General features: G+C 33.4%; 1 protein-coding gene across 2 annotated transcripts in view; it reads left to right on the forward strand.

The window, feature by feature from the left end:
* The first annotated feature begins 10,072 nt into the window (after nucleotides 1-10,072).
* The window catches only part of LOC123547223 (zinc metalloproteinase nas-36-like), a 55,929-nt gene continuing 39,771 nt past the window's right edge, over nucleotides 10,073-26,230 (forward strand). Inside the window, exons 1-5 of one of the 2 annotated variants that reach the window (XM_053536396.1) lie at nucleotides 10,073-10,145; nucleotides 15,587-15,659; nucleotides 20,960-21,104; nucleotides 25,097-25,268; nucleotides 25,623-25,708. In XM_053536396.1, coding sequence (XP_053392371.1) covers nucleotides 10,110-10,145; nucleotides 15,587-15,659; nucleotides 20,960-21,104; nucleotides 25,097-25,268; nucleotides 25,623-25,708 — 512 coding nt within the window. In that variant the 5' untranslated portion in view covers nucleotides 10,073-10,109. Of the gene's footprint in view, nucleotides 10,146-15,586; nucleotides 15,660-20,827; nucleotides 21,105-25,096; nucleotides 25,269-25,622; nucleotides 25,709-26,230 lie in introns of both variants that reach the window. The other variant, XM_053536397.1, reaches the window with a different exon arrangement.

Consider the following 26,230-nt stretch of genomic DNA (forward strand, 5'->3'; position numbering starts at 1 on the left):
CCTGTTTTTGATACACAAAAAACTGGTTTCAAAATCCAATATGGCGTCTTTTTTCCAAGATGGCCGCCGTTTCATGTAAAAAGCACTAATTGCCATTAACACTGGCGTTCCTATTTAAATCAATTTTAATTGTATGGACAAATAACATATTTAGGGTGTTGAAGGACAGTTTTGTCTCGCCTGCGACTTTTAAAAATGATGGCGGACTAAGGCGTAGCTTTTTCGACGGCGACGGCAATGACGACGGCGGCGGTGACGTCAATGTTAAGGTTGTATGCCAAGTTTTTTCTCAGAAACTACTTTGTTCATTGGACTGAAACTTCACACATGAATTTGTAATCATTAGGCGCTGTACAAAGACAAGTTCTATAACTCTGACATATATTTTAACAAAATTATCCCCCTTTTGAACTTAGAATTTTCAACGTTAAGTTTTTTTTTCTCAGAAACTACTAGATATTTATTGGGTTGAAACTTCACACATACCTTCATGGTCATTAGGCACTGTACAAAGCCAAGTTCCATACTTTGACATGAATGTTAACAAAATTACCGCCCCCATTTAAAGTTAGAAATTGTAACGATAAGTCTTTGTGTCTCTACATGGAATATATTTTAATTATGTTCCTTTATGGCCGTCACTGCTTGATTAGAACTTGTGGTCAAACTTTATATAAGGTAGACATTTTTAAAATTACAGTGTATGTAGCAATAAACGTAGACACACCAATTTTGATAAACAAAAGATCTGCTTTGTGTCATAGGTGAATCAATGCGAATCTACCGTACTTGTTTCCTCTCTAAGGCATGTCTCAAGACTTTTTATTTTTGCCAAATAGTTGTCACATTTGCAGCTGTATAGATCTACACACGGGAGTCCAAAACCCTTGCATTTACACCTACCACAACATTCTTTTTTACATGCACATTTGGTCAGTTCTTTACAGCTATTTGAACTGGTGGATTGTTGTCCAGAGTATCTGCCATAGGTCACTATGTTTCTCCCATCCCCATTCAGCAGGATTCTCGACTTCCTTTTGGCAAAACAGTGCCTGTCCCCATATGCAATCAGCTTGATATGCAGAACGCTTTGTGTGTTCGTGTTCGCAAAGGCTGCTTGAATTGGGGGAATAACATCATGTGACCTCTGTTTTGGGACAGACATGTCCAGTCTGACACAACAAATACGACAAACTTTTCAAGAACTATCTTGTCGTCATTAGTCATTACTGTCCGATATACTCCTACATTCTCAAAGACATCTGTCACTTCCCGACAAACATTCTAAGTTCTACAAACAGCCTTTTAACCCTTTCCCGGAAACCTGACACAACTGATTGACGTGGCCGATTGATTGAATGACATCATGTATGGGAATCCAATTCAAATTTGTTACCTGTTTGAAGGCTATCCACAGCTGTTTCAGGCCAGGCCCTTCCAGCTCAGAAAATACATGAAAAGCGATGACAACAAAAACGAAATGAGGCCATGGCGCTAGACGAAGAGTAACTAGCAACGGGAAAATCCTACCCTATTGGTGCAGTTTCTTGGCGGATAATGATAACAAGACTGATCTTTTTATTTTTCGGCCTACAGACATGTTGAAATGCAAATTGTAATTTTGACAAAAGAGGAAAAGACGGTATGCAATCAGAAAAATCAGTCTTGAAGGTCTGACACAATGCAGTCATGAGGAACTCGATATAAGGATGTGTATGCATGCATGATGATGTGGAGGTTCATAATACAGACACAGATTTAGTTGCCGTCGCTATTCATAGCCATTCATGTATTTTCTGAGCTGAAAGATCTTGGCCTTGAACAACTGTGGGTAGCCTTTGGACAGGGAACAAATTTGAGATGGATTCCAATTAATGATGTCATTCAATCAATTGGCCATGAGAAAGCAAAATGTATTGCTTTCTTTCAAGCGTTTACAGGTTTTGATGTAGTGTCAGTTTTCCGGGGAAAAGGTAAAACGACTGTTTGACAAACTTGGAATGTTTGTTCGGAAGTGACAGATGTCTTTAAGAACTTAGGTGTATATCGGCCAGTGATATCTAATGAAGACAAGGGGGTGCGTGAAAAACTTGTCATCTTTATGTAAGAGAGGTCAAGTTCTATAGCAGATATTTATGGCTTCAGACTGGACATGTTTGCCCCAAAACAGACTTCATATGATGCTCTCGGCCCCTAACAAGCAGCCCTTGCCAAACGCACAAAGCGTGCTACATACTAAGCTGGCTGGATATGGGGACAGGCATTGTTAGCCAAATGGAAGTCGAAAATCCTGCTAAATGGGGATAGGAGAAACAAGGCGACCTTTGGCAGAGACACTGGACAACAATCCACAAGTTGCTGATAGCTGTAAAGAACTGACCAAATATGCATGTAAAACAATGTTGTTTTAGGTGTACATGCAATTGTTTCGGACTCTCGTTTACAGATCTATACAGCTGCAAATGTGACAACTATTTGCCAAAATATAAAATCTTGAGACATGCCTTCCCGGGGAAACAAGTACTGTAGATCTGAATTGTTTCACCTATGACACAAATCAGGTCTTCTGTTTATAAAAATAAATGTGTCCACGTGGATTGCTTTATACACTGATTTTAAAAATGTCTGTGTTATATAAAGCTGGACCACAAGTTCTAATCAAACAGTGACGGACATAAAGGGATATAATTGAATAATATTCCATGTAGAGACACAAAAACTTAACGTTAAAATTTTTAATTTTGCAAGGAGATTAATTTTGTTAACATTCATGTCAGAATATGGAACTTGGCTTTGTACAGTACCTGACAACCATGAAGGCGTGTGTGAAGTTTCAACCCAATAAACCTAATAGTTTCTGAGAAAAATACTTAATACGAAGACCTAACGTTGAAAATTCTAAGTTAAAAAAGGGAGATAATTTTGTTAAAGTCTATGTCAGAGTTATGGAACTTGGCCTGGTACAGCACGTAATGACAGTAAGGCATGTGTGAAGTTTCAACCCAATAAACAGTAGTTTGTGAGATAAGGACTTGACATACAAACTTAACGTTGACGCCACCGTCGCCGTCGTCATCACCGTCCCGCCGGAAAAGCTAAACCTTAGTCCACCTTCAGTTCCTAAAGTCGCAGACGATACAAAAATTGTCTTTCAACACTCTAAATATGTTATTCTACTGTAACATTAAAATTGATTCAACTAGGAACGTCAGTATTAATGGCAAATTAGTTCTTTCACATAAAACGGCGGCCATCTTGAAAAAAGACGCCATATTGGATTTTGAAACCAGTCTTTTGTGTCTCAAAAATAGGTTTTGCACTCTCAAAACATCTTAAAACATATTTTTTTTCTCATAATTGACAAAAAAGTACTCGGTCTGGGTCTGTTCAAGTCAAAAATCAACTTCCTGTGGCGGCCATCTTGAAAAATGGCCGCCATATTGAATTTTCAAGTGGCTAACGGGCTTTTTGAAAGAAGTAGGCTCAGACGAGTACACATGCCAAAATTCATGCTTGCATCACCAAATGCAGTATTTTCCTGAAAAAATGACTTAATCTGCCCAGCTATTCTTTCTGTCCATTATTTACATAAGTGGCATCATCTACGAACAAGGTTTGTTTAATTTCTGTGTTGTCTATTGTTATACCTTTTACTGTATTATCTTTTGCTATAAAATTTTTCAGTATTTGAATGCATATTATGAACAAAGAAGAGGAGAGAGGACATCCTTGTCTAACACCCTTCTTTATTGGAAAGCTTTCTGACATATAACCATTATTTATTATTACACAGTTTATTTTGGTGTAAAATAGATTTACCCATGTTATTAAAGATGGTCCGAAGTTGAAATGATGGAGACATTGCATCATAAAGCCGTGATATAAGCTGTCAAACGCTTTTTGGTAGTCAGAAAAAAAGAGTAGACCAGGTTGATTATTAGCTTCAAGGTATTCAATGATTTCATAAATTAAGCGAACATTTTCACCAATATAGCGGCCTTTCATAAAACCAGTTTGTTCATGAGTAATAATTTTATCTAAAACTTTTTTAATTCTATTGGCAATAGTTTTTGGTTGCAATTTTATAATCTATATTTAAAAGACTGATAGGTCGCCAGTTTGAAAGTAATGAATGGTCTTTTTTCAGTCTTTGATAATAGTGTCAATATACTTTGCTTTTGTAAATCTGTTAATTCACCTTTTCTATACGAGAAATTTAAGGAGTTTATGAGGTAGAGTTTTATTTCGTTCCAAAAGAGTTTATAAAATTCTGTTGTTAGCCCGTAAGAACCGGGACTTTTGTTGTTTTTCATATCAAGTAGTGCTTGTTTACACTCGTTTTCCGTCAATAAACCTTCGCATGTTTCCATTTCATCATTTGATAATTTGTTTATGTTCTGATCCAAAAAATTTTTTTTTTTTTTGTTCATGTTTTTCGTATAAAGTTCTATAATAGTTTACTTCTTCTTTTAAAATCTGATCATTTTTTTGTTATTTCTTGACCATTAATTATTAGTTTTGTAATGTTCTTTTTTCTGCACGTCTTTTCTCTATATTTGAGAAATATTTAGAATTCTTTTCATTACCTTCAGTATGTATAGCTTTTGATTTAATCAATAAACCATTGACTTTTTTCTCATATAAGCAGTCAAGCTCATTCTGTTTTTCTGTTATTGTATCTTTAATATTATTTATGTCTTCATTTTCGTGAAGTACCTGTTTATTTAAACTTTCAATTTCTTTTATCAGTTTACTTTCCTGATCTGTTTCAATTTTCTTTTTGTATGTAGAATATAATAATCATTGCTGTATTTCTAATAGTACCTTTGATAATTTCCCATAAAATATCAGGTTCAGCTTCAGAGTTTTGTCTAACTATTTCCTTAATATTGTCTTTTATCAATGATTTAAAATCATCATCTAAAAGAATACTGTTGTTTAGCTTAAAATAACCTGGACCTCGTTTACATTTGTCAAAATTTATTTGCAGATTAACACACGAGTGGTCGGTTTTAAAGCCTGGCTTTATATAACAATTATTTGATAAGTTACATAAGTATTCGGAAATCAAAAAATAATCGAATCTACAGTATATACGTGGTGTTGTGTTTGATTTCCATGTAAATTGGGTGGATGAGTTGTTCATATGTCGCCATATATCAATTAAGCTACATTCTTGTATAATTGCTTTAAGTTTATTTCTTGATTTTAGTTGAGTATCGACTCTCCCATTTCGTTTGTCTTTTGTTATATTTAGTACTCTAAATCTCCCCCAATGATAAAGTTTTTGTCATTATTTTCAATTAAAAAATCTTCAAGAGATTTAAAAAAGTTGACGTCATCTTTATTTGGGCCATATATATTAATTATTGTTATATCTTGGTCCTTATAATTTAATTCTAAGGCAATAAGTCGTCCTTTAGCTATTTCTTTGAAACTAATTATATTATGTGATTCTTTTATATTGAGTAAAATAGCAACTCCTTCGCTATTGGAACTATTTCCGCTGAAGTAAGATTCACCATTCCAATCAGATTGCCAGAATGTACTTTTATTATCTGGTAAATGTGTTTCCTGAAGAAGACATATTGAGAATTTTTGAGATTTTAACCATTGAAATACTTGCTTTCTTTTATTTGAATTTTCTAAAACCCTAACATTCATTGAGCTAATTACGGATGCCATGAACTATTTAGTAGTGCTACTAAAACCTTACTTAACATGGAAACGATCATTATCCTAACACCGAATTTGTTTTAGTGGAAAACATATTTTGAAAAGACGTCAAGGGTACCATTTTTTTTAGTAGTGAGCTTATATATAGCGAGAACTATCCACATTTTTTTCTATAGCTGAAAGTTATTTCTACGTATGCAAATTACATTTAGAAAAATAAAAACAAAAACACTCAATACGCAAAAAAACCCCACAAAAATACAAAACATACTTTTTAACAAAGACTTCAATGCCATTTTTCAACATTCATATATGACCAGCAACATGTGATCTTAGAACTCTATTTCAGCTTAAGAAAGAAAAAAAAATACCGATAAAATATTCTACGTTTCGTTATCATATTTTGAAAACATTCTTATTTGTATCACTGTTTTTAACAAAAATATTTTTAATACACTGACATGAAACTTATGAAGCTTATTGCCGAAGGTGGTAAAACACATGATGTATATGCCAAAAGGAACAAGTTATGCATAGTTTGAATTATATGAGTGTAATTGTTCAAAACCTTTAAACATTACATAGATTCATATTCAGTATTTCATAATCAGGGCAGTTGAAAGACAACAATAGTTACTGACCAAACATGGAAGTTATGCATAGTTTAATATATATAAGTGTAATTGTTCAAAACCTTCAAACATTATATAGATTCTTATTCAGTATTTCAAGATCAGGGCAAATACCTAGTTAATATCTTCTGGATACTATGTTACATAGTGCCGATTCGAGACTGCTGTCTCTATCTACATGTATATACAGTTCAGTATCATTTGAATAAGTAAAACACTTCATGAATAAATATGTTTTCTAACACAAAAAGCATGTAGAGACAGTTCAACTACCAAGACTTATTACATACTTAAAATTAAATTATCTTACTTTTGTAGGTTTTCCAGATCTATAATTAGTTACCAACTATTCATTTATAACTGTGACCTTGTGTTAAAAATAGTCTATTTTGAACATGATCAGTAATGCACTGGTGATTTTCATTTCACCTGTTAAAGGTTTATACCCATGTTTTTTTTTGTATTCTGTCACATACAGAATACTTATCATCATTTACAATTTATCATATGAACATGGTTTTAAATATTTAAAGCGAGTTTAGTTTGTCGATAAAATACAGATTTAACCGTAGATACCATAAGTATTTTTTTAGCTGAAATTAGGAGTTTGGTCGGGGTTTGGGATTGACAACAGAAGAGGAACACATCATAATTGTTCTGACATGTATTGTCTCAAACCAATAGATATCGATCAATCAACCAATCGATCAACCAATCAATCAACCAATTGAAACATATACAATATACCATAGTAAATAGATAGCTACTGATATAAAAATACAAGTACTGTATTGGGCAATACATGAAACATATTGATGGTCAAGCAATAACAGGATCGCGATAAATACCGTTTACATAGACAATTGAAATAATGTCAACAATTCATCGGACCATTGCTATAATTACTAATACATCAATCGACAAATAAATACATACAGTTGTAGATAAAAACTAGCGGTACATGTTTATAATAATTACCTGCAGAAATATGTATATATGTCTACAAAATATTGGATTTCTGTTAGCACAGAATGCGAATGTTTACTTGTTGTGAATGGTCAGTTTAGGTCATGTGATTTAACTGTCCGAGTAGAGGGTCAACAGTACGTATCTGTTTATGGTCAAGGGGAAGCAAGGACTAAATGTACTAAACTATAGTAAAAGCTACTGTTGTAATACTGCTACACTACATTTACGAATCAGAGGTGTTTATTAGATTGCAGTTAAAATGGAAACGAAACAATAGACAATATGCATCATCAATATAGTTTATTTATTTCCAACCTATGACATATGCAGGACAGAATTTCAGTCTTAGACAATAAATGTTATTACATTATAAAACGTATCATATTTGTACCTTTTTCAAAATATAATGTCTACATATTAATGCAATAGTTTCATGAATAGGAGCAGTATCAATATGTTTTAGTCTCATAAAAATATATCATTGTTATATGCTTGTTGACACATAACTCGTGTCATGGAACATTTAATAGTATATGTTTATGTGATAGTTTATATATGCACAATTTGATAAAATACTTTTCACTTTTTGTTTATTTCCACATAAATTTCTCTTTTCATATAGTAGGTATAGCACTTAGAAATATTTTCACATGTAGGTATATTAAATAGTTTAATAGGTTTATACAAAATACACAGTTCATGTCATGATCAGTTCATGTTATGATTTACACAGTTAGTATCTTCCAGAGCCAGAGGCATTCGCTCGGCGTTCTGGCCAGGGTGCACTTAACCACCATCCAAAATTTTTGTACTGTATTTGTTGTACACTGTCAAAGTGATTCTTGTAGAATATCTTCCCATTCCTGAACCAAGCAGACTTCACAACATCTGGCTTTCTGTATTTAACTGATTGGAATGCTTGGTAATTTTGGGATGTCATGTCATCCATAATGGAAATTGCTTTCAGGAACAGTGGGCGATTTCTCATTATTTTGTCTTTGGTCAGCCTGGACATGAATTGGACAATAATAGACTTAGGCCTATCACCTGACTTGGGCGGTTTGCCCGGCATCCGATGGCTAATACATATGTCCTCTCGTTTTAAGTTAGGCCTGGTATATGCGAGTTGATCTTCTTGATAACGATGTCGGTGGTATGTTCCGCGTTTTCATGTATAAGTTCATCAGCTTTTTTATTTTCATCAGCAGACTTTTGCGCGGCTTTTGCATAAGTTTTTGCTTTTTCATCTGTTCCTCTATTTCTCCGTTTCACTTGTTCAGCTTTTAATGTGTCCATGTTTTGTTGCATTTTTTTTCATATCTATCTTTAATTGCTCGTTCTCTTTATCCTTATCAAAATTTTCTTTCTCTAAAATCTCTATACATTTTATCACTGATTCCAGCAGCTCATCTGTCATTTGTTTGATGTTGTCTTTGATTAATGCTTTTAATGTTGGATCATTTTTTGTCATAACGTTCGTCAGTTTTTCATTTAATTCTTTCAACTGTTTGTATATATCTTTCATTGCATTGTCTTCTTGTTTCAATTCATTTTGATGTGTGTTTTGTTTCTTTTATGGTTGTTTTGTAGGTGTTGTATTCATGCTGGTGTCAGACTCACTCAAACTACTCAGTTCACTGTGGTTTCTTTTTGGTTTTCTGTTTTCACTATCTGCCATTTTAACAAGTTTCTACCTCAGTTTTTAATGACAAATATAGGCTCTGTTTATCAGATAACTAAACATTCATGTATAATATAATCCAGTAAATCTACATTATGTACCTGATATAATCCACAGCATTTTATAGTCTATTTATAGTCTTATAAATCCAATACACTTGACCACTGGTCACCCATCACTGACCTTTTCAAAATAGAAGTTTTTTTACATGTTTTTATCCATTATTCCTTTCACTAAAATACAGGTTTTCTTATGCCAAAAGTTCCAGAAATTATTCCTTTATCACTAGACACAAGGTCGTAATTCCAAAACTTTCAAAAATCACCATAAATTACTGTTTTTTTTTGAGAGCTGATAATTTTGTAAAAACACTCCCAAGGGACATTACTCTCTCTGATATTCTTATTTAACAAATATATCTGCCAACATTATAAAAATATTTCTACCACTTAGGCCACATCAAATTAATAAGTTGTTCATCGGATTTTTTTCTGAAAAAAATTGAGGCGGCGCGCGAAAAAATAATTTAATTTTTTTTTTTTTGGTTTTTGAGAAAATCAGGAGCGAGCGAAGAGCGAAGAAATATATTTGTCTTCATTTGGCTCTCAACTGACTAATAAAAACCTTAAAATAGAATGTATAGCCCTTTTAAATTAAAAAGTAAGTCCCCAGGGATTAAGAAAATCTGACCAGCAGACGCACAACAAAGCGAACTCATGAAAAAAAGGTAATAAAATTGTCATACAGTACACTGTAATCAAATAATGCATGCTTTTGAAAATGCTGTTTGAAATATGCAATAAACAACAATGCATAACCTTACACCATACTTATCACATACATATGTGACTAAAATAGCGCACCAAAAATTTTGGATTGATTTTTTTTCAATGGGGCGAGCGCAAGCCAAAAAAAAATTGTTTTGTGTGTTTCTGAAAATATACGAGCGGCAAATCCGATGAACAACTTTTTAATTTGGTGGGGCCTTAATGCGAACAAACGTAAACACTCGAGATTAACTTGACCCACTTTACAAATGAAGAATGCCAGGAAGTTGTAAGATGTATTCTCGAGAGCTAAGCTAATAATCCAGCAGGATGTATGTTTTTTTCTCTTCATTATTATGAAGTGCATTCTGTTCATTTCTAAAGATGTGTAAATTGTGGCTAGACGTTTGTGTAGTTATTGTTAGTATATTTATACTTTTATTCTATATTTCTTCAGTAAATTGACATATTTCAATATCAAATCTTGAAGGCATGTAGAACACTTTACGAAATACTATTTGGTGCGTACAACATACTCACTCGTATACTTTCTTACATATTTGAAAACACTAACGAGACAGGGTATATGTGTAAGCAATTAGTCTGTGATATCTTTGTGAAAATACGAATTTTGATATCCGGCGGTTCGATTGCCTGCGGGGATAGTTTGATAAAGAAGAGCTATATGATATCAAATGATTCAGTGTTGTCAAAACTGATTTTACTTTGACAACAAGTAACAAAGAGCAATACAGTGACAGCAAAAGCATCTGTGTCCTAAAGACATACAGCTGTATGGTGTGACTTGTTTTTAATTTCTAAAAATATGCAAGGATTTTCTAAAGAAATTGTCGTCATTTGGGAAGAGCTACTTAATATCTGAAAGTTAATAAAATACTTAGAACCTTAGAGCCTTCAAAGAAGTTTCATTTTTGATCTATTTTAAAAGCAAACTACCTTTTAAAGATTTGCGTAGTACTCATATATGCTCTATATAAGTTATCATATGAAAAAGGCATTTGACAGTTTAGTATGAAACAATCTGCTGCCTGTTTTGCAGAAATAAATATAATCGCTTACAGTCAACCAAAGAAAAGATATTTGGTATCATTTGAAGGGTTTTTGATTTACAGATCAATTTGATATATGCAAACTTTATTACACTTTAATATAACTACCTTTTGAAAAGGTCAGGGTTAATTGTCTTTTCTTCTCTTTTTTTCTTGTTTTGCTCTGCCCCTCCGGTCAGACTGCTGTCTACGATGGTAGTTGAGAATGAAATTGGCGCACTTGGTTGCCTTTCTTTTGGTTTGTACGTATTTAAAGTCTTAAAATACATTATTTGTCTTGAGAGAGAGAGAGAGAGAGAGAGAGAGAGGGAGAGAGAGATGTCACACCCACCATTGACAAAAGACAAAATCATTGCAAAATGAACAATGCAAAATATTTCAGTAAACTGGATTTTAATCAAGCGCTCCATCAACTCGATCTTGCAGAGGAGTCAAGATACAAAACGACGTTCTCTACGCACATAGGATTATGGCAATACAAGTTACTGAACTATGGTGTGTCAACAGCGCCAGAAATTTTCAGAATGAAATTGGATAAGCGTTAGATGGATTGCAAAAACGTGATGAACATCGCATATGATATTATTCTGTATGAAGAAGATGAAAAAAGTCATGATCACTTCCTGGAATCATTGTTTCAGATATTGAGAGACAAAAAATTAACTCTGAATAAAAAGAAAATCTTCAAAGTAAATCAAATTAATTTCTATGAATACATATTCTCCGACCAAGGAATATCTCCAGACCCTGAAAAGGTCACAACTATCAAGAAAGCAGCCATTTCAACGACAGTGACAGAACTACGAAGTTTTCTTGACATGACGAACGATTTGTCGCGATTTATCCACGACTAGTAGAACGCTGATTGATCCATGACGCAAAATAACTCTGAAAGGAATAAAGTGGCAGAGGACAGAAACAGAAGAAAGTGCGTTTATGAAATTGAAAGATGCTCTAACTAGTGACACTGTAATGTCATATTATGATCCGATCCGAGCAAAGAACTTGAACTGACAGTTGACGCAAGTGGTGTAGAAGTTGTCAGTATCTTGAGTCAGGAAAATAAGATAATTGCGTACTCAAGTAAAGTCTCCACTCTAGTACAGCAGAGCCAGTCGAAACGAGAATGCTACGCACTAGTGATTTCTATTGAACATTTCAAAATGTACTAGTACTTATCTGGAAAACAGTTCAAATTGATTAGTGGTGCAAAATGTCTTGAATCAATCTCCAACAACCCTAAAGCTAACTAACCACAGAGATTTGAAAGGCTATAATTTTCGCGTCCAATATAAAAAAGGAAGTGAAAACCGATTTTCTCAGCTGTCATGCATTAGAAAACACTTAAAGTAAAGACACTACTCGAAGTGGATTGGTGAAAACAAAACAAAACAATTGTTACGGGAAAATGTTTGGTTCCCTCTCATTGATGAAAAATGTGAAAACACTGTGAAATCTTATATGACATGTATGACCGTTGAACCAATAAGTTGTGCACATTGCCAAAACAAATTTGGGATGAAATTTGTGTCGATTTTTATGGACCGATACCGAATTCAAATGTGTATCTTATGGTCGTGATTGACGACTATAACAGATATCCGTTTGTAAAAATGAAATATTACACAATAATTCAGCAGCAACTGTCATTCTCTATGTTCGAAATACCCTCGGTTACCCGTTCCGGTAATGGCCCAACGTTCCAAGGACAAGACTTCGCAGCATTGATAGGGTTTAATCGCCCCAATTTGGAAACCAGCCAAACCACACGAAACCGCTTTCCAACCTCCAAGGAAACCACCTGAAACCGTTGTTCAACCTCGACCGAAGAGGAATATTACCAAGCCAGTTCGTTACCGGGATTGATATTAATGGAGTGAAGTGTACTTAACATACATAAACATGAACTCCCAATAAAAAAACCGGAATTTATTTTAATAAATTACGCCCTAAGTGCCAGGCGTATATGCTTTTAACAGTTAGACCATACTGTTGGATGTTATTTGAAAATAACTGGCTTGAACTGAAAATAAACAGACGCATGTTGTTGTAAATGAATGATTCAATTATCCGATAAGCACATATTTCAAGTTGAACTTTATACCGCAATTACCTTGGAAACATTTGTAGGACTTGAAAACGTGAGAACGTTTTGAAATATTTATGAACTTTGCCAGAAAACTACAAGACGAATTTTTGGTGCATGGCATCAAAGAAGCCGCAATTTCTTTGTTCCTTAAAATGTCTTAGGCATAGAAGTATGGAAGTTGTCTATGAAGTTAAATGTTTAGTAGAATAAATGATTAAAAAATTGCACCACGTAAAATTAAGATTAGTGCATGGTGATGTTAAGATTCCGTATCATCAAGACTTCAGATTATACGTCATTTATTTAGGACAGGTGAAATATCAGACAACTATCCTTCTGCATGCCATACAACATCTTCTTTGTTAGAGAGAAAGCTAGAATTTCAATCGCTAATTTTGCGGCGAAAAAGATCATTTCAAATATTCTATTACCTTATAAATATATTAACATTTTTCACTAAAGTTAGTTTATATTGCAAAAATATGCGAAATGCGCAGAAGTAACTATCAAATAAATCAAATAATGTATTTGAGAAGAGGACCCTTGACAAGTCTACAAAAATGGAGAAAAGTTCTTTTACGATTGTTGCTGACAATTTAATATTATAATTATGATTATATACCTGCATCAAAAATAAATTGAATGATTAAAAAAAATCAATTTGATTTTATAACTTCAAATTTTATTAAATCATTTAGTGTTATGTACAGTTTTTGCAATCTATACATAACAGGTAATACAACAACTGATCCTAAATTGATGACGTCATCTCCACAGGACAAATTCTTAAGCGTACCTACTGGAAGACGCCTCCTTAGACTAGCTCCTAGACTATGATATATCTTTTTACAATTTTATGATTGAATGTAGTGAACTGAGCCAGTCTATATCCTATGTCCAATACGATAATTTCAACATCAGTTCTGTATGAAAATCACTAAAATAGACTGTCTTTTGTCTCTATGAAATTGAATTTGTTAAAAAAGGGAAAAATATAGAAATATAGTTATTATCAGTCTAGTGGCTAGTCTAACGCCTCCTGGGCGGCTTCCATTAAACTTTGAAAATTTTAACCGTGCAAAATTAACACTTGAAATTTGAGTTATGATAAATATTTTTAGATTTTACATTTATCAAAGATTAAATGAAACATTAGAAATTTTAATTGATTAAAGAAACTATGATTTTGAAAATTAGAGAATTTTAATATGATTTGAACTGATTGACTATTATAAATAAATTGATTTTCAATTTATTAAAGAATAGATGGAATGTAGTGTTTACACATACTTGTAATGTAGGTGTTATATCATATTACACTGACTGCATACTGATTAACCTCTTTGATACTTTTTAGTAGTTGCCTAGCTCTCGAAGTAATAAAAGTATAAAAACAATATAGTTTTGCTCTATAAGTTTTAATAAATAAATGACATAGTAAAACATTGGCTGTGAGCCTGTACAGAGCACATTAAAACATTACAACTACGTTTACCTTTATGGTCCGGGCTAGTACCGTTTACATTTCAACCTGATTAAATCTGAATCGCTTAAGCCCGAATTGGCTTCAAATATACAATTTTGTCTTACTAAATTTAAAAAATAAAATACAAGTGTTAAACCCCGCCAAACACTGCAATTTCAGTTCATCAATTATTAGGCTAATGATGCGTACTTTTCAACCTTTTTCTTTCTCAGACGTTAAGTATGATATATCAGGGAGTACCCAGAACTACCACACCTACCTGTACTCAGTTATACAGACTGGGCTAGTATACAGTCATTTCAATCTGATTTACCCCTATTTCTTGTCTGAAATCGTTTAATTAGTACCATTTGTCTAGTTGCATAAACCATTCTTGGAGAGAGAATGAACCCCGAACTACTACACATACCTGTTCCCTTCATTATTCAGTCTATTACTATGTACATTTTAATCTGGTTTGTTTGATTTTGTTGTATCGGTTCAAAGATACCAATTTATCTACTGGCATAGAACTAGTCGGGAAAGGCCTCCAAACTATTACCCCTACCCATGTTCCAATTACACAGGCTGATGTTGTACACTTCTTAAAAAGCGCTGCGTTCTTGGAAATATTTCTTTCCTTTTGGATAATTTTCCATGATATTTTACGCATGAGTGCAAGTAACTTAGCCCGACTCACTGGCTAATGGCTTTTTTTAACTTAAGTACTGCATACATTTTGTAAATAAATCTTAAGTGTCTAAGATAGCACATTTTCTTCGTATGGATAAACCATTCACAGTAAAGGGCAACAAAGAAGTAAGCATGGAAACTATCGGCTTGATAAACTTCCAATTTTAACCCTTAGCCTGCTGGCGACAAGTGATTCTGCCTTTGCGACCAGTGCAGACCAAGGTATGCCTGCGCATCCGTGCAGTCTGATCATGGTCTACACTGTTCGCCATTTAGTCAGTATCGTTTTGGTAAGCACCCCTTTTAACAGTTTATGGTACTGTCAAAATTGAAAGATGGGCGCATTCCTTATAGAAATTTAGCATGGTAAGGGTAAATAAAGACTAGTAAATTGAGCACTATGACAGAGCAAACAATGGAGACTGGATCAAGACCAAAGGTGTGTGAGAAAAAATGGCTTCATCAAGTTAATTTATAAAGATTGAAACAATATTGATTTCTCAGACCTTTCTTCTAAAGCTGTTGCTTACATTTTACATTTTAGACACTTGTACAGACCCAGTTCATTTCTGGAGATTTAACAATAGACCAAAAAATCCGAGAAGGACGCCAGCGAGGTATGTTTCTGTATAAATTTATTTAAAACTATATTTGTACTTAGAACTTTTGCACTTGTGCACTAATCAACTTTTCTTAAAATGTTTTAGCCAAAATCTATATGTGAGCCATGTGAACTTTGTCAAGTAATTCATAAGAAATGAAATCCATTTAAGTTCATGTATAAGAAACGTACATTTATTTACTCAGAACAAAACTGCGTACATCAGTTCTGCGTTATTCGTACCTTCATATTACATAATAAACGAAGTGTACATAATTTAAAATAAAGCAGCTTTCTAGTATACTTAATTTTTGTATCTTCTCTATGAATTCAGGATGATGCATAATACGAATTGTTACTAAATGTCAGAATTATTCTTTTTTTGAAATATTAATATGGCACCCTAATATATGTAACCTCCTCTAAATGGTTTATATAAAACATCGTTGCTACCTAAAATACTTAAGCTATACAATTAAACAGAACAAAGTAAGTCAATCTGTATGTTTATCTTGTCTCTTACAAGTTTCTTTCATTCTATGTTTGTTTTGGTCACATGCAAACCAGAAATATTCCATATTTGGTTACTAATATGTCAGTGTGAGCTTTTTGGAGCTTTTTGTGTTGTGATTCTGTTAAAATACAGTTCATTGAGCATTTTATGACTGCCGTTAAGCTACAACAAACAAACACTGATGTCAAAAACCAAACAAATAATAATCTGATGACTGCAAGATTCAAGTCTGCACAGTAAGTAGCTATGCTAGTTTACAAAATGTCTTGCACAACCAGTATACACGTGTTTAGCCTGAAGCATTTTATGACCAGTAACGGTTCAATTGACCAGTAATGATTTATTCAGCACATTCTGGAGTACAGAGTAGCTGGCAAGGTACATATATTTTAACACTGAATTAGTAATGTCTAAATTCAGAAAATATGGAATAAAGGGTAGTCGGCAAAATAAAATCGTGACAAAATTTTATTGGTGGTCGGGCACACTGTCGCCTGATATGGTTTGTCTCGACAGCGTATTTCTCGTATCCAGTCACCAACAAGCCCATAAAATTTAATATGTCAAGTGCAGCTTTTCAACCATTGAATTATGTGTTTATGAAGTTCATCTGTGTATATCATTTAACGGGAGTAACTACAAGAAAAAACGCAACATACTTAGGTTAGGGATTTCTAGGTATATCTTTCTGATATTATTGAAAGGAACCCGCCAGGGGCTAAAAACTCCAAAGTCGTCCATTGGTATGAGACGTTTGTGCTTGTTTTGAATTTAGTCAAGCTCTAGAATTATTTATGTGATTGCCGAAGACTTCGCTGTATATAACAGTTTTACATTCCTTTTACACAATGAAAAATATCTACAAATCATGGTGCTCAAACAATAACAAAAGTGTACTACATATAAGGATATTAGAAGTATACATGCACAACAGTGAATACGAACTAAAGCAATATGAATTATGCTGTCAGCGAAATTGACAGTGGTCAATATGATTTCTTCTGTATAAACAGCATCATTTGAGACTTTGGGATCATTTTTAATTCTGTTAGTTTTACTGGTGCATAGTAACAGTAAAATGTAATTTACAATATGCAATTTAGATATCATCAAATAGTAATAAAATTGCAAAGTGTCCGTCAATTATGAGTTTTATTTACCATTTGTTGTTAGGATGTCTATAATATAAGGAGCAGGGTTTTTATATACGACATTGTATTAGCTCTATCAAATGCAAAGTATATATCTGGAATAGCTTTGTACAGATAAGTGTCAAAGGATACAGAATACAATGCCCTTTCTAATGTAAAGATTGCGCCCTGTGGATTGTTTATGGTCCTTCCGACACATTATGTAGTCCAACCACAAGAACATTTCCAATGTTTTCAAAAGATATCATGTATTTTTATAAGCTAAAGGGAAGTTCGATTGTTTGCGCCAATGAATTAATTGCCAAACAGGCAATCTTAATTCTGATTTACACGAAATCTTGAAGAAGACTGTTTGTGTTTATGAAATTTAGGTAAGGTTAAAACCTGTGCGTTAAAGGATATAAAACTTGTTCACTTAGTGAATCTTAATACGGTTAGAATATTTATATTTATCAAATACAGGCCAAATGGAAACTCGATTGTCTGTGGTCAAAAGATGTTTAAAGATAAATAAACCTTATTAATGCAACATACGCAATCTTGTATTCCTGATTTACATGGAATGTAACCATAAAATTGTTCTTGGTGAAATAGAGGTCGATTATGAAGTTTGGTTGTACGAAATCAAAAGCGAGATAACTGGATCAGAATAAAAAGATAAATTAGAAACGTTTATGAACTATCAAGAGACCTTTTTTTCTACGCAATCAACATGTTACGATTTTAGAATATTTGTGTGAATGGAGTTTATGTCAAGTTCGAAACTAGGCCAAGTTTTTTACTCAGGTGAGTAACACACGACCTTCGTTGTCCTCTAATTTAAAACAATATGCTACAGTTTGCCAGCGAATTAACATCAACCATGTCTCTCTAACCTTACACGCTTTAGTTGCTTTCATTCAAACATGACGCGAATTAGATTATTGATTATGCGAAAAACATGCAAGTGCTAGTACGGAATACAGACACGTTAAATATGCTGGTTTACAGTATTAACATAAAAGTAATTATTTTGCCCATAAAAAGGGTATCACCAAACTAAAAGCCGGCATAGAGTCTATTTGATTTAGTTGAGAAATGCCGAGCTATTTTTCACCTGAGATGTCCATAAAATTATGCTTAGGAACCAGAATATTGAACCGAGAATACATGTACTTGATAAAGAATGGAAAAGAAATATAGTTTTAGATGTAGTACTACGTCACATCATTTCAGTTTTGATTCAAATCTTTTGACAGTTAAATTCTGTCTTAGATGACGTACAGTCCCAAGTTGTTTCCTAATTTTATGTATTTTATCAATAATATTCTTCACAATGAGGTAAGGTTTTCCACCTGTTTAAATATGACAGCATTATGAAACATTGTACAATTTATAAGAAATATAAAGGCAACATTGTTAGGTATTAAGGCCTTAATCATTTATTTATGCGTCTTGTAAGATACACCGAGTCCAGTCGTTACCTTGAAAAACAGGATCAGTAACGCATGATCTTGGACCGAATAGAGCTGTTTTGGTGATTTTGGATAAGAAAATTGTATTTTTCTGTTATATAAAAATCACCACCAAAGACGGCATAAGATGTGCTCCGATTATTATGAGATACTCGTTGCTATTCATTTTTCATTAGATCGAAACACTTTTTTCAATTGCTTTGGAAAACCATGCGAAAATAGCAGGTAAACTATGCCGCGACTTAGAAAAGGCATTATTTCAGTACGTTCTTAGGCAAAATCATTAAATTACCACCTCCCCGATATCAATGACACATTCCTGTAACATGTTTTATCAAAGTTATGAATTATATTTCTTAGAAGACTAGTATAAGGCGACTGCAAAATACAGTAACATAGGAGCTTCAGAGTTTTCTTCCGAGTTCGTTTTCATCAGTTTACAGGAGAATCTGTATTCATTATATTTATCTATCAAAACAATGATAAGCAGTAGAAACACATAGAATAACACGATCAAAAAAAAGTTTAATGCTACACTCTGATAGACATGTCACAGTATGTTGTTACTAAATTGAAGCAAATAGAAATTGAATAGATCAACAAACAGGATGGCTCCAATTATCCAGTACTCATTCTTAAGGTATACAATTATACTGGTTGTAATAATATGTGCATAATGTCATATTATTTTTCGATGAATATGATAAAGTTGGGCTTCTTTAAAATTTAGTGAAGCTCTAGAATTATTTGTTTGATTGCTGAAGGCTTCGCTATATACAACAGTTTTACATTTTTGTCAGTACAATCCCTTTACACAATAAAACTATCTGCAAATTATGTTGCATAAACAATGACAAAAAAGGTACTACATATAAGAATATTAGAACTATATAATGCACAACAGTGAATATAAACCTAAGCAATATCAATTATGCTTACAAGGGTGAGAACAAATTAAAAATAGTCACGTAACTGGGGACCAGATCTTACTTGAGAAAATAATAAAGGTATACGTGCGAATGCCTTTGATCTGCGTTTTTGTAGAAACGCATTAAATTAATAGTTGTGCTAGGGTGAGAAATGAAATTACATTGTGGAATAAAAAATAGTTCCAGGTAACAGCATTTTAATTTTGATCTCGGGAAAAATCTCTCGAAAATGACTTTCTCGCAATCATGCTTACAATTTGAAACGGAGCTGGCTATATGTACATTTTTTTAGTTTATGTAGAAATTATATAAAGTAGGATATTTAGTAAATGCATGCTTTTATTGTCTTAAACATTTTGACCACAGTGCGACTGAATTATTGCCCTTAAACAATTAGTGTTTCACGAAGCCTCAGAAGAATGATTAACTATATAAAAACAATAAATTGCTGTTTAGACTAAAACGGTATCAGGAGAAAATACTTATCGCTGTTTCTGAAAGATAAATCAAATAAATAATGGCACGTTTTCCTTAGAAATTGATGAGAACGAGCACAAAAGTAGAATCCGAAGCTTCTGCGTTACTGTATTTTGTAGTCGCTGATCCTTTAGCTTCTGCGTTACTGATCAGCTCAGTCATGAATCGTCTTATACTGGCCTTTCAAAACATGTAAATCATATTTTGTAGCACCAACGTGTTTCAGGGACAACATGGAATTCGTAATATTGTATGTTTACCAGAGAACGTACTGGAAATAACGCTTATTCTGAGTCATGACATTGTTTACCTGCTGTTTTCACATGATTTTGCGAAGTAATTGAGAAAAGTGCTTCGATGTGCTATGCTGGAAAACAAATAGTAAGGTGTATTCCATTATGTTCAGAGCACATCTTGCGCTGTATGCTGTCTCTGACAATAATTTCTAAATAACTGAAAAAGACAATTTTCTTACCAAAACCGCTCCATTTAATCTGCGATGATGCGTTACTGATCCGGTTTTTTAAGGTAACGATTGGACTCGGTGATATAGAACACTTTTATTATTCGTAAACTTCAAATTGAGCCATATTTGTTGGAATATTCGGTTTATGATATTGTTTTTGTTTGTTTGTTTGTTTGTTTGTTTTGTTTTAAAGGGACACAGTAAAAACAACATCAACTCTTATTGTGACAAATGGATCGGTTCATCATATCAGTTGTTCTTAAAAAGATGATATCAGCAGGAAAACTTGAATTCTGCGGAATATATCGGTTTGTCTCTCTTATAGAATTAGGCGTCCGTTTGGTTGGTGGAAATTCTTCATTGGAGGGTCGAATTGAAATCTGGTATAACAACACATGGGGGACAGTGTGTGATGATAGATTTGACAGCAGAGAAGCTGAAGTTGTATGTCATATGCTTGGTTATGAAAGGTAATGCTTAATTCTAGTCTGTAGTAAGCGTCCCAAAATGTTAACATGACGTACAAAGTAGCCAATTATAGGAATTCGATGGATGCTCTTTTCAAAGCATCTACGCAATCAATTTGCAGTTGTTTAACGAAGGAACCAATTGCTTCAGGCCTTTATTTCACGAGAAAACTTTAGAAATCACTTAGTTTAGTCCGTTATTTTAAAATCGTGCTTTTGCCTGAGTTATTGTTATAAAATGTTTTTTTTTTCTATGTCAGTGCATTTATAGCTAAATCATATTATGGTCAGTAGTATTTGCCTTCGGTACTTATTTAAGTCACGCAGTTATAATATTTCTGTCTAAGCAAGTACATTTCTTATTTTCATTTCATTTTCTGTAAGATTCAAAATTGTTGTGTTTTAATCTACGATATTTTTATCTACGGCTCTTAAAAGGTAAACATTGAAGACGCATAAAAGACAAAAACAAGCATTTGAAATAACAGACTTAGCTAAGTCATTACTTAAGTTCTTTCTTTGTGTGTGTGAAATTGGGGCTAGATGTTTAATTAATTTGATACTTTTATACATAGTATTACGTGCAATAAACACGAATGCGTGTATGATTGCATTTATTCGGCGAAAACCCAGACAGATACTTTTTGGAAACCCATGACTCGCGTCAACAACTCTTAGATTATTTGCATGAAGCCGCAATATTGTTAATATCCATTCAAACACCACAATAGCATTTAATTCGTATATTTATATTTTTACAATAGCTTTATTTCAAGTGGTTTGATTTCCGTAAGTATCAGAAAATCAGAATAACTGTCAGTATACCGGCCTTTTTCATATCAGTCTCATAATTCGCATTCGAAAACGAAAACAAAAAAAAATAAAAAAAAGACAAAAAGGAAAAAAACCCAGAAAGAAATGAAATAAAAAATCAGTTCTTGTTTATCATTGAAAATATCGTCAAATCTGGTACAAAGACATAGTCATGTTTATTCAGTGTTTATCTTTTATCGTCAGAAGAAATAGTTTGAATCATATTTTAATGTTGCTACTTTTCGAAAGTTTGATTTCAAGTTTTGAAAATAAATCGAAAGACGCAATTCTGCCATTGCTATGAATGACGTCAGCTTGCACGTGCAATCAAGCTTAAAGGGTCATCTTTGTAATCAGCATACCAATGTTGTTTATATGAAAATCATCGCGATTATTGTTATAAGATATTTTCATGTATAGCTTAAGAGAAATAGAATATACCGCCATTTTGGACTAGAGTATTATTCTATAATTATTAGAACAAGCACAAGCTGAATAAATATTTGAGTGAAAGCATGCTTCGTGATGAAATAGTACTAGATTACTCTTTTGGCTTATTATAGATGTACTGTAAAATCGATCCGTCTTTATTGCTATCTCGCGAATCGTTTTTCTTTATCAAAACGTTCGAAGGAAAAAAAAACAAAAAAACCAGTGAATTACAAATGGCTGAAATCCTTGTTTAGAGTCCAATTTTTTTAAGGTACATAGGGTCCGTTTCTTGCAAAAACAGTTATTCTTCAAACCATCGGTTGCCTTTTTTGTTACTTGCGCACATAATATTTATTCCGTAGGTCTAAAGTTAAGGTCAAATGTCTACTGAGTTTGTAACATGTCTGGTCCATTAATCTACCATTTATCAGCTGGGTTTTAAGGAGGTAGGTTACCTTGTAACCAGGGTAAATTCAAATTAGTTAAACCGCAGCAATGTTTTGTATTTCGTGTAATTTAATGTTTTGACTGCTACAATCTCAATTTCTTTTATCTCTGGACCTTCAAGTTCAATTTTTATACAGGTTTGAAGAACATGACCCTCTAAAGGTATTTTATATAGAAAGAAGAAGGAAAATACGTATATTTAACAGTTTTCAGTGCATTTTAGTTTCATTGATATCCGTAGAGGTCTGCATACTTAATAATTTTACTTGTATGCGCGTTAGCTTTCTAATATAAGCTTAAAATATATGTCGCGGGGCTCGTGTTTCCATGGTAACGCATTTTCTCTCTTTTTAAACAACTATGTATGAAAACGGATTTTTCGACGGCTTCAGTGTCATTCTGTTAATGACCAACATGGAATATTTGGGTAATATTATTAGCAAAATACCAAGCACTTTACATGGTACCCTATTTTTCTTAAAGTTTAAAGTAACCATGGCAACAGGGATGTTTAAAATAGCTTATATCTTGCATTTTATCATAATTTCTTACAAAAAATATTAAATAAGATACTCTGTCTTGTTAATGTAGCTTTAAAACATTTTAATTCTAACGTTAGTAATATTTTCGTGTTATTTGCATTTATTTAAACAAATTTCACAGCTTAAAATACTTACAGCAGTACCCCTCGTCTGATATTTTTATGGAAAAATCATTCTGCATGCTGCTATTATTTTTATAAATATTGTTGAAATGAAAATAAAATGCCGAAGCTGTGTTCCTTAAATAGACCAGTGTCAACGCTTTTGAATTTTACATTTAGATATATAGGTCACGGGCTTCGTTTCCATGGTAACATCTATTTAATTCAAGAAACCACAATTTTCTAGTGAAATTTGAACAATTTTAGAGCTTAGTTTTAATATAAGAGTAACAAATTATCAACGGAAACTGAAAAATGGGTATTACAAATCAAACTGCCCAATTTTTATTTGAAAATGGCCGTATTAAGTAACCTTTCACTCAGCTATATTCCCAATAACATTGGTTACCATCATCCATTTTCTTACATTCCGCATAACATTTCAATATAACTATATAAAAGAAGCAAAATATTGATTATTATTCAGAGCGAAAGACACATAAAAAATATTTAGGTAAAAATTGGCTGTTTAAAAAAAGTTCAAATAAAGAAAATGCACAGAATTACGTACTTTCAAAATAAAAGCTATTAATTTTGCGCGGTAACTGATACGTAACGTCATGACGTCAATGACGTCATTTTAAAGCAACAATGTTTTGAAGCGTTTTTGCGGCAATTTATCAATTATTTCTGCATTAATAAACCATTAAGCATCAGATCGGAGACGGGTTCATGATTTCTTTTCTGAAGAATGGATATACAAACACATTTGGTTTGTCGTAAACGTCGTCGTAAATCATCACGTTAGCTTCAGGTTGGGCATGCGCACATAGAGATATGAAGGTAACCTACCTCCTTAAATGTTTTAGCTCATTAGACCCTACAACAATTGAAAATGTCGTGCATATTACCAGTAGCTTCAACGTTGAGAATGTACTTTCAGGCCAGTGGGTCGATAGAAGACGTTTCGTGTCAAAACTAAAACTCCATCAACATGTTAAAGTATAATTTTCTCTTCTAACACGTCGATAAATCATCCTGGACCAACGGCCAAAGGTCATCGTCATAAATGTTGTTCAAAGGTTTTCTGAATCTCTTCGATGTCCGTTCGAAAATTCTGCTGAATTCTTCAGTGAGTTTTACTATTATTTGGCTGACACGTCCTCATAAGCTATTGAGTTGACCACAATTTTCAAGACAAGTCAGTAAGATCGAGGTCTAAGGCTCACATGGTATGTTTACTGTCCAGCCCTGGAGCTTATAAGGTTACCAGGCCTGTTTCGTGTCCAGCCCATTTAACTCTGAAATCGGTCAAGGGCTTTTGATACAGCTTTGCACAAATGTATCCCATACTTTAAAAATGTGTCGAATGTGCCAACAAAAGCCCAGGCCACATTTTAAGTACAAGTGGCATTTCTTCATTTAAGGACTATAATGTTAAATCTTTTATTTGTAACATATGAAAACGTTTTAAAGAGTTAACAAGTGGATATTTGATGTCTTTAAAGTAATATGTAGCCGTCACACAGGAGAACATTGTGGACTATGCTGAAATGACGACTACAATATCCGTTTAATGTCAAAAATGGGAACCATCTCTATAAGCTAGCTCATGTGGTGTAAATCTGAAAGTGCTTGTCGTATTATTTTTGATATATAGACTTGGTGCAATGCCTTATATGGAAGCTGCATATGGTCAAGGAAATGGACCCATATGGGTCGATGAGTTACAATGTCAAGGTAATGAGATTTCAGTGAGAGACTGCCTCCATTCACCTTGGGGATTGCACGACTGTGGGCACAAAGAGGATGCAGGTGTAAAATGCCGAACAAGTATGTATATGTATCTGGTCATAAAACTGTAAGATTTCACAAAGGTTATAATATAAAAGCTCAACCAAAAGCACGGTAACATTTTTATTATCAGAAAGCTTTATCTAAAAGGATAGCATTTGTATGAGTATCATATCTTTCGTTATCTTTCGTTTTAGGGCAAAACTTTATGCCTAAATATTCTAAGCCGGGGAAAGTAATCGAACATGCTATGGTAACTTGAAACAAAATTTAGCTGTGGAACTGCTACATGTAGTTGCACACTTAGGTCATTATTGCGTCAAATTGGTGTATTCTACAACAGTTTAATTCACGCCCGTGAAAGTAAATTGAACTTATTGTACCTGTTGCAGAAAAAAAACGATGACAGGAACAGAATGATCACAGTTGAGCTTGACCTGGTTGTAGAGGAGACGGAAAAACATAAAATATTTGACAGGTAGCACAAACATTAGTCATAGTCAAATCTTTAGAAGCAAAGGGTATAATTCCAGGAAGTACAGAGCACCCCGAACACAGCCGCAGAGCAATGCAATCTCAAAGTAAATCCACAACAAAAAGATGCTGTAAGAAAAAAATATTGTAGATGGGTTGTTCCAAAATTCCAATAACTACTTTTTGATTATATGCAAAATACAGAAAGGGGTGGGATGGAGGGGCAAATAAAAAGGTCGGGTACTTGGGGAAAGTGAAGCAAGGATGAATATTCAAAAGGAAAATCCACATTCCTTAAAACACTATTTACCGTCTTTTAAAATGTGCATGTATACACTTTTGAAGTGCAATTTATAACGTCTTAGTGCAATAAGATTTCTAAATTCCCTTACTGGCAAACCCTACCGTAGAAATGTCATTCCTTATTTTCAACTTTTCACTCATAGCAACTGATCACGAAAAATCGATAATGAAAGGTCAAATTCTCACCTGTCTCTTATGTACAGCAATCGAAGACGGAAACATT

This window comes from Mercenaria mercenaria, unplaced genomic scaffold (assembly GCF_021730395.1).
Source record: "Mercenaria mercenaria strain notata unplaced genomic scaffold, MADL_Memer_1 contig_968, whole genome shotgun sequence".
Lineage (NCBI taxonomy): Eukaryota > Metazoa > Mollusca > Bivalvia > Venerida > Veneridae > Mercenaria > Mercenaria mercenaria.